Consider the following 10,754-nt stretch of genomic DNA (forward strand, 5'->3'; position numbering starts at 1 on the left):
AAGGAAATTTTAAAACTCACCTTACCTGTAGACAATCCATTCTTTGGTTTGAACAATTTCGATGAACCAATAGACTGTGGATTAATTTTAATTGGATATTCTCAAAATTTTGGAGCCCTGTGTGGGATACTTTCTTTAGAATCACCCCTAGGTATCACTTGACCCCTTTCTCTCTTCACAAATTTTCAATCATATTTGGAATGATCCATAGTTTTAACAAGATCCCTTCCAGAAATAGTGCATTGGAATATCCCATTCATAGAGGTGGTTTAGAGGTTTTAGTTTCAACTAGTTTTAGTTTGACAGATATTTAAACTCCTCCAAGTTTATAAATGAACTCTTCTATACATGCAATAGGATGTACTATATAGTATCATATGCACATCCAGAATAGTTCATTAGATATTGAGGGGTGTTTGATAGCAATTGTCACCTTATATCTAGTCTAGTTTCAGCATGAAGGATCCTGTATTAAGTTTGCATGTATATGTTGTGTCGTAATGTATCGTGTAGTTCTCACACCACAGGCATTTGATATTTTGATATTATAATGGTGTTATTACTGAACTTTTATCAAAAAATCAAATGCCTGTGATTTAACAAAGTTAATACAAGAAATTGTTGACTGTATTCATATTTTTCTATTAACCAATTTGGTTATCAATTTTTTTAAGAAATATTTAAATGCATTCAACAATTTCTTTATTTTTATTACAAACCGTAATTACTATACTGCATTTTGACTCTTATCATATATACTTATAGCAATTTGTCCATTTTTACAAGCAACATGATCATAAAGTAATGTTTTAATTAAATATCATCTTAAAAACAGTAATATTGCAAATTCATTTAGTGTTATAATATTTCAATGTACTGGTAGCAGCTAAATAGACATCACTGTCCAGTAGAAACTGATATTTTAGGCATAGTGTAGCTCAGGTCATTGCTACTAATGTATCGCATATTCAGCAGTATTTCTAGATAGGTATAGACAAGACTGAGACTAGTTCTCCAGGCAATTAATTGACACCCCTCAACCCTTTATTGAACTACTCCATATGCATTCTAAATCATTATAAGAACCAACATGCATATCCAGAAATCATTCAAAATACAACAATTTTTGGGCAGTTAAATTTTATCTTCTTCAAAACAAATTAAATAGCTTTGGTTTATCGTTCCTGACCAATGGATGTTTATTTAAAATTTCACAATAGTTTTTGTGCCTGTTGAACTATACTCAGTCTTGAATATAAATCTGCAGTAGTGAGACATCATTTAGTAACTTTACATTTATCATTTTAAATTTCATCTATCATTAAACTTCATTTCAACTGTAAACTGTAAACTAATTTCCTCCATTGTCTACTACTTGGCATTGCTTCATAAGCCAAATCATGGGCAGGAAAGGAGGATATAAACTCCATTGAATATCATGTTGATAACTTGACCTTTGACCTAACAGGTGGACGATCAACGAGAAGATTTCAGTGACCTACCTCCGGCTCAACGGAAAAAGAAATTACTACAGAAAATTGACAGTATTAAAAAAGAAATGGCGAAAGAGTCGGCAGAGAGGTGAGTCAAAGATGAACTTTTTGAGTCTTTTACTTGTGTGTAATACAAAAATAAAAATTACAAAGAAAATAACAAACATTTGTTACAAAGATAACAAGTTGAAGAGATTGGAAACTTTTTAGATGTATAGTATTTATACTAATAGCACTGATTTGTATCTTTCATATTTCATCCAAATGTCTGTGGTTCTTTTAACTTTTTTTTTTTATACATAGCACTTTGAGCACTCTCCATGCAGAGTGGATTTCAGCGCTTTATAAATACAATTATTATTATTATTTATTATCTCATATACATGTTAAGTACAACATTTCTGTTATTACAATAATAGATAACATTCTTAACTGTACATGTTGTAAAAACTGATATTAGATGTATGGTTCTTTATCTTTGAAATAGTGAATTCACAAAGTTATAATACATTGTGACAAAATTGTGGCAACAAGTACAATGATTCAACATACTTTAATGAAGATTCAAATCACAAAGTTATAATGTTTTTTTCCAGAGAGGGTATGTTAAAAATGAAAGATGTTTATCTCAATAATCCAGCATTAGGTGACCCTTCAACCCTAGATAAAAAGGTGGAAGAAAACGCCCAGAAAATAGATAGTTTACGAGAAGAACTTCATAAATTTGAGGTATAATTTTTATAATTTCTGTCTTAGATGTATTTGTAATTTTTTATATGGTCAGCTTTCAGCTTTCAAAAAGCATTAACTTTAGTTCGGAAATTTATGTTTAGAATTGCTATAGCACTGAATACTCAATTGGTAATAAGACTAATTATTTTCTGAAAGTGACATTATATTTGGGAGACAACCACACAAATCCAATTTGGCACTTAATTTTATTATTCTGGCAACTAAACAGTACTTATATAAAACAGTGAAAAACATACAGAATATAGACATACTACTCAGGCACTACTCAGTCATCTTAAAGTTATGTATCAAATAGACCAATATGTAGCATATAAAACTATTCATATAGAAAATAGCACTGATATTCAACTCTGAGGCACAAATACTCGTTCCAGAAACTGAGAATTGATTATTTGGCAAAAAGATACTAAATTATTGTTTTATTTGTTATATTGTACGTATATGTTGATAAATAAAGTTGTAAAAAAAAATAATTGTGATTATATTTGGAAAATTGTATTATGGTATTATATTGTATTATGGTATTATATTGTATTATGGTATTATATTGTATTATGGTATTATATCGTATTATGGTATTATATTGTATTATGGTATTATATTGTATTATGGTATTATATTGTATTATGGTATTATATTGTATTATGGTATTATATCGTATTATGGTATTATATTGTATTATGGTATTATATTGTATTATGGTATTATGTCGTATTATATTGTATTATGGTATTATATTGTATTATGGTATTATATTGTATTATGGTATTATATTGTATTATGGTATTATATCGTATTATGGTATTATATTGTATTATGGTATTATATATTATGGTATTATATTGTATTATGGTATTATATTGTATTATGGTATTATATTGTATTATGGTATTATATCATATTATGATATTATATCGTATTATGGTATTATATTGTATTATGGTATTATATTGTATTATGGTATTATATTGTATTATGGTATTATATTGTATTATGGTATTATATCGTATTATGGTATTATATTGTATTATGGTATTATATTGTATTATGGTATTATATTGTATTATGGTATTATATTGTATTATGGTATTATATCGTATTATGGTATTATATTGTATTATGGTATTATATTGTATTATGGTATTATATTGTATTATGGTATTATATTGTATTATGGTATTATATCGTATTATGGTATTAAATGATTGATCTGTTTATTTTGCAGGGATATTTAAACGATTCTGAAAGTCGCGGTAATAGTAAGCGTAATAGTACGTCAGATGATTCTATATCGATGACGGCGTCAGAAAGTAGCATGATACAGCGTCAAGACAACTCGTTACCCGGTACCCCACAGACTCAGCATAATGTAGCTAATGTGTACGCGTAAGTAGCAGGTTTTGTATTCCTGCACTTTATATATTCACTATCTCTTTCTTTCTTTTTTTAAGTCTTAGATTTTTTTATAAGACCTTATGGACATATTTTTTATTTCCTTTTCTGGATCTAGATCCTTTCTTTTATTTATTCCTTATACTGTACATTCCATGCTCACTGTCTTAGTCTATAATTCTGTCAAATAAAAAATATTTGTCATCTATTATTATTTTTCAAATGACACGTGAAACTCTGAGTTTATTTCCCTATAACAATAGCAAGATCCACATTCAATCTATATTGATCTATATTTTCTAGATTTCTAAATCTGTTAAATTGTGTTATTTTTCAATTCAGCTGTACCTGTCCATCATTAAGTCGACATGTCATAAAGTTATCTGTATTTATTAGATTATATTCAGTGATGATTGGATAAATTGGTTCTGTAAATATTGGCCAGTATTTGATTATATATATTGTTATATTTTTACAAACCGGTTGATGAGAGATCCATTTCTTTATATTTTAACCCTATCCCTTGTTATATCTATATTTTATATTTACAGACCAGTTGATGGTTTATCAGATGATGAAGAGGATGAATTTAATTATCCAATAGAGGGAACATGTAGAGCATTATATAAATTTGAGGGTAAGTCTCATTTGTCCAGTCAATAAAAAAGTTTTTTTGACCTTTGCTTCAAGACCAGAGAGTCCGAGTTAAGTATAAATTTCCTTGCATTTTGCTATTAAATGCTTCACAGGTGAAAAAGCAATGATGTAAGTTTACTGGTGCTGGAGGGACATCATTACTAATTTCCAATTACTGTGCTTAGACAATAATGTTTATTAGAACTTGAATCATGTTGTTGCTCAGAGTTTCATGCTATGCTGTCTTCAGACAACTGACCTATTTATAATCTGCATCTTATATGATATATTCTGTCTTCATTAGCCCGCATGGTGCAGAAAAGTAGGATGTAAAACTCCATTCATTTAATTTCATTTATATGATATATTCATTATGAAATGTTGTTACTCTATTTCAGCTGTAAATGAGGGTTCAATACCAATGGAAGAGAATGAAGAGATGTATATTATAGAAAAAGACCAGGGTGACGGGTGGACGCGAGTTCGTAAAAACGACAATACAGAAGGTTTTGTACCGACTTCCTATATAGAGTGTCATTTATACGCCGTGGATCAAGTGTGATATGTTTATTAACAACTTTAGGCTCAATTCATAGATAATACATGGAGATATTTCAATGAGAGTGATAAATTATTACCAGGTGTGTGGATGGTAGTGACTGAGGTATAACTGGTGAATAGTGACTAGATACACTATATTCACTATATAGAGGAATAGTATGAAATGAAATGAATGGAGTTTTACATCCGAATAGTGACTCGTGTCAGAGTAAGGTTACAGTATTACAGACAAAGTGTCATAGTGTTTGGATTAATAATTCACTCAGTAATTGAAAGCACCAGAAACAGGATGGCGCCGACTGTCAGGTGATGCCAAAATTTGACCTGATTCCTGATAATCGTTCAGAATACAGACAGACAGAGCGAGAACTAATTAATGTGCTAAAATATTGAAGCTAGTAGAAGTCAAGGCTGAAATTTAACGATGTTTTGGAATCGTGAGATTTCAGTCTTGACGGATAGAAAGATTACCAAGACCCTTTATAAGGATCTAAAATTACGTCTTCACAAAGTTACGCTGGGCTTAAACGACTTTCAAATTGATATGATTAGTTAGTAAAGATCTATTTTTATGCTAATTTTGCAAAATGAAATTTACAATGAAATTATAAATTTTATGCAGATGAGATTCAAAATTGATTAATTAAGTTGAGAACTTTGATACAATATCCTGTATCCATTATTTAGTGACTAATAAAAATAAATTTGAAAGTTGTTAAAGTCCCCTTCATCATTAGCTCAGTTTGAAAAGGCAGATAACTCCGTCATTAATACATCATCAATCGTAAACACGCCCACCTACATCAATCGTAGCCAATCAGAACTGTTCTAGTACTATTCCTAACATACATTTCTCGTATCTAGTATACTTCTAAAATTTGATTGGTCAATCTAAATTCTTCAAACTGTTTCATTATTTAAGTTTTGACGTTACTGGCAAGACAACAAGCTAGTAATCTGATTGGTCAATATTATAAGATAGGCAATCAGAGTTTCTAGTAACGTGCATTTACCTTTCAATATTTTGAAAACAAGCCGGAGTGTTAAGAAAATGTAGGAATTAATGATTATCCACTTAACGTTGGAAGAAATATACTCAGTCACTGTTAGCATTCGAAACCTGAAAAGTATATACATCAGTTTGTCAGAAGTACGAAAGGTCTATCAACTACCAACAACTAACTAGTCTGTGAAATCAGCTTCTGCTGGAAGCCAACATTGACTTGTAATCTACCACCAACAGCAGCTTTCTAACCAGAGAGCCAAGATAATATGCCTGTATGATACATTATACTGAATACTGGAAGTGGACGTTAACTTGTCATCTACCAAAACCCAAATATAAAACCAGTTTGTCGTGTTTATTGCCTTAACTCTAGTGCTGTATACCAAATCTTTTCTATTGACCAAATGAAACGTCAAATCAATGTCCCTTCTCTAAAAATCTTGTTGTTGATTTTGTCAGATGTTCGATTTTTCTCACAAGTAAATTTTGTGTTTTCAGCATATTTATCTTTTGTTGTTCGGAGAAATGCTGGAAAAGTTCCTTTTTTTTCAAACAAAGGGAGTTAAGTCATGTGAAATTTCATATTTATGACACTATTTGTGAAGAGAGAGGATTCATCAAGGGGTTTTAATTGTACAGATTTTAATATTTTTTCACATGTCTGAAAGTTGTATCTTCACTGTTGTAAAATGGATTATTTTTAGCTTCCCGTTTCCATCACTTTCTGGTTGGAATTATCTAGATATTTTGTTGGGTATATTTTCAAAAAGTATATTTGAATCATCTTTGTTCCATCATTAATGCAAATTATTATACAGTTCTTCCTCATAATCTACTGATCAAATCAAAATGAAGGGATGTGGTTTCTTAAATATTAGGTTTAGAAGCTGGTAGAGTTGAATTTCATATCCTAATCACTTTGACTTAATCATTTGACATTTAGTTTGTCTACAATGGAATAAACAGAAATGTAAGACTTCCGCAAATTTTGGCAAACTTAGAAATGGAAATGGGTTGCAGATTCATTTCTTTTCTGGATAAGAAGCGCAAAACACCTCGCTGCCTAAGCTTCTCAAAAGTTCTGGAATTGAATGCAATGGTCACTCACATCTCTGATAAAAAAGTCCCTTCAGCTGTGCAGGTATTTCTATATTAAGGAGCAAACTATTGATAGCATGTGAAGTTTTTTGGATTAAATTGTAGATGAACATCAAATATACTTGTAAAAAGTACTCTGAAAGTGAATATTTAGATTATTATGTCCCTTTGAATTTCATTAATCTGCAAAAAGTTAAAAACGGGTAAATGATGAAAATTAATAAAGAATTACCTTATAATGCTCTGTATTGAATTGTATATTATATTAGATCTGATAGACAAAGCTCGTATCATTTACACAATCTCTCAACCTGTCTTGTTACTGTAGTATTATAAGAACATGCTCATGATAAATTCTCGAACAAGTTTAGGATATAGGGTCCATTATCAGGTCTTGATGATCAGCAAGATTGTCATTACTTTAGGCTCAATTCCTAAGTATCAGCTTTGACTTACTCCAAATGGATAAGTTAGTTAAGTTAAATGAACTAATCCAGTTGCTGTTAAGAACAAGTTTTTGTGGTAGGATCTCTGGTTTATAATAAGCTCAATTTTAGATTCTTAGCTCATTACTGATTGCTGTATAGATGTGGAAAGAGACGAGGTACAGTATCTGGTGTGATTAGAATTATTGATACAGTAGAAAATAGAAGAAACAAACACACATGATACAGCTATACACTAGAAGTAGACATGATTGGCTTCTTCTATCTCTTCTATGTACTGGAGACCATACCTCGTCTATTCTCACCTTGAATTCTATACACATACCAAACTCTGTAACAATAACAGGCACCTGTAGAATGCATATATCTGCACAATGTATAACATTTTGTAAATTCATTTTAATTGTTAGATATTGTAATTTATGTATAATTAATTCATAATCCTTCTCATTTATTTTGTCGCGTTCTGTGTGTGATCTGCTACCCAATTTGTTAATCAATCTGATTGAATCAGACTTTTACTCAAAGTAACTTTAACAAGCAGGAGATATAGAGTTGCTTCTTATATCAATAAAATGCAGGTCTAGATATTTTATTTGGTTTATTTTCTGTTGGATATCAAGTTATGTGCTGATTGGTTGAATTTGTAACACACTTTCTTCAAAAGATGTATTAAGATCATAGAATGACTGACATAACCTAGAGCTCAGATTGAGTTTGTATTGTAGAGGAACCATGCTAAATGTTTGGTTAAATTACCTTTCTTGTATTATATAGGTTAGTTTTATATTGCAAACCAAACCTCTGTAGATCAAAGTTTCTAAAAGTTCAGGGCTGTAAATGAGGTAAATGCCTCATGCTGAATTTTTGTCGAAAAATAAGATTGAACTAAAAGGAATTTGTATGGTTCAAATTCCATGTTTTTCTGGATTATAGAGTTCCATTGTTAATGATGCCTGATGAACAATTTCTTTGCCAAAAATCATTTATATTCCAATCATTTTGTATGTAGTTTTTTTACCATCAAGACAAGAAAAACAAATTACTAATTTTCCTTCCAAATCACGGTAGTTTCACTCTCCTGGTCAGTTTTATATTTCAACATTATGTGTTCTACTTACTTCATTATATATTCATTACCTGGTTGGCATCCTTTAACTTTCTTCATCATTACAGGGATCAAAACTGAATCTGAATACCAGCTGATAGGGCACAGTCAGAATTAAAGTCTGGGGCCCAGTATTTAGTAAACATGAAAAACCTTCTGTGATGACTATACAGATAGCTGAAATTGAGCTCTATCAGCTGGTAAAGTAAATATTTAGATGACTATACAAATAGCTGAAATCGAGCTCTATCAGCTGGTAAAGTAAATATTTAGATGACTATACAAATAGCTGAAATCGAGCTTTATCAGCTGGTAAAGTAAATATTTAGATGACTATACAGATAGCTGAAATTGAGCTCTATCAGCTGGTAAAGTAAATATTTAGATGACTATACAGATAGCTGAAATTGAGCTTTATCAGCTGGTAAAGTAAATATTTAGATGACTATACAGATAGCTGAAATTGAGCTCTATCAGCCGGTAAAGTAAATATTAAATTGACTTTATCCCTCTCACATCCTACATCATAAGTTCACCATCAGCCATATTGAATGGTTTGATACATAGAAATATAAGGTCACTAAATCTTAGATATGATAGGTTCAGAATGTATTGAAAATATTAGAATATTTATTTGAAATAGATTAATTAAGAGATATGATACATTGAAGTATTGGACATGGTTTACAGGTGTATTTTATACACTGAATATTTGAGATGAAAACAGTTTCAATGCTAGTAGAATAGAGTCAAGCTCAGATATTTGTACATATAAGGAGCATTTTAAAACAATAGAAGTCAAGTCTGCATAGTTTCTATTACTATATATTCTACCTAAAAATCAAGTTGGAAAGTGTATATGTTTTCAACTAGACTCCCATGTGCTCAAATATCTCTGTTTGACTATAGTATGATTGTAAATTATATAAAATGTACATATAGTTTTTATTATCTCCCCTTGCCCTCTCCTCTCTTGTCACCTGCTGTAGTGGGTTAATGATAATATTGCACATCCGAGGATGAGTCAAAATGTAAACAGGAGCAGTCCTTTTTATTATAAGGTTGGACAAGTGATAATAGACTCATATTTAGTGAGATTCTTGTGTTTTCAATTATAATTTTTGCAGCATGACATGTCTCTCAAATTCTTATTTCAATTAATGTCTTATGTTAGGATTTCAAATATACAAATGCTTTACATAAAAAGTTTAGATAATGGAGACCTGGCCACGACTTTTGAACAAATTTCAGCAAAAAATGGTGCCCCGAAACATAGCAGACTGTCTTTGTTTATGATTTGAGTTCTCGGATGTGCATTTATATTTTTGACCTACTTTATGATATTGCTGTATATAATATATATATTGCTTATTGTTATACTAGCTTCCTGCATTCCCTATTATAACTATTGGATGTTCTGATGTCCATCAACAGTTAACTTATAAAGAGGCCCCTAGAGCTCATTTAGAATCCTTAGTAGTGACCAGTGGCTTGTTGAATTTTTTGTCTGCAGTTTTACTATTGTAATTTATTCTCTTTGTCATGTTTTAACCGAAAACATGTAAATTTTTTCAAGTTTTCAATTCAGACTTTTTTCTCTGTGATTTTTTTCTAGTTACTAATTACTAAGTAATTATTCAGAATGATTGGTTTATGGTTCAGGTTATGAAATGAAATAAAAGTATGAGTTGATCAGGGAGTGGACTATTATCGCCCTGCGCTTTGGTTCTGTAATAACATAAGTGAGCCTATATATATAACTGATTCCACAACTCCCCAATATTTTAGTCAAAACCGCTTCATTGGTGTAAATATCTGCTTTTAACAGCCGATACAGTTTTCAGTAAACTGTATAGTGATCTAAAATTTAATATAACAGCTGATAGAGCTCAATTTAAAATTATACAGATATCTATCTAGACAACTCTACATAGAACCGAAATTGAGTTCTATCAGCTGATAAAGCAAATATTTAGAAGTCTATACAGATAGCTGAAATTGAGCTCTTTAAGCCATTATCTAGACAACTATACAGATAGTTGAAATTGAGCTCTATCAGCTGTTCACGTAAATATTAGGATGACTATACAGATTGCTGAAATTGAGCTCCATCAGCTGGTAATGCAAGACACAAGACGAGAGTAGTATTTCAATCCAAGCCAAGACCAGTCTTTCTGTCGCCTATACTGTTGATTATTATTATTATTATTACTATGTATGATGTATATATATACTATGTTATTTCAACTCTTGCTTGTTTT

General features: G+C 30.5%; 1 protein-coding gene across 1 annotated transcript in view; it reads left to right on the top strand.

Moving 5' to 3' along the window:
• The window catches only part of LOTGIDRAFT_136131 (hypothetical protein), a gene marked incomplete at both ends in the record, with an annotated part of 29,402 nt that extends 24,566 nt beyond the window's left edge, over positions 1-4,836 (top strand). The window contains 5 exons of the mRNA XM_009046591.1: positions 1,469-1,581; positions 2,090-2,222; positions 3,472-3,632; positions 4,190-4,275; positions 4,673-4,836. Coding sequence (XP_009044839.1) covers positions 1,469-1,581; positions 2,090-2,222; positions 3,472-3,632; positions 4,190-4,275; positions 4,673-4,836 — 657 coding nt within the window. The remainder of the gene's footprint in view (positions 1-1,468; positions 1,582-2,089; positions 2,223-3,471; positions 3,633-4,189; positions 4,276-4,672) is intronic.
• Between the last annotated feature and the right edge of the window lie 5,918 nt (positions 4,837-10,754).

Source organism: Lottia gigantea (assembly GCF_000327385.1).
Source record: "Lottia gigantea unplaced genomic scaffold LOTGIsca_103, whole genome shotgun sequence".
In the NCBI taxonomy this organism is placed as follows: domain Eukaryota; kingdom Metazoa; phylum Mollusca; class Gastropoda; family Lottiidae; genus Lottia; species Lottia gigantea.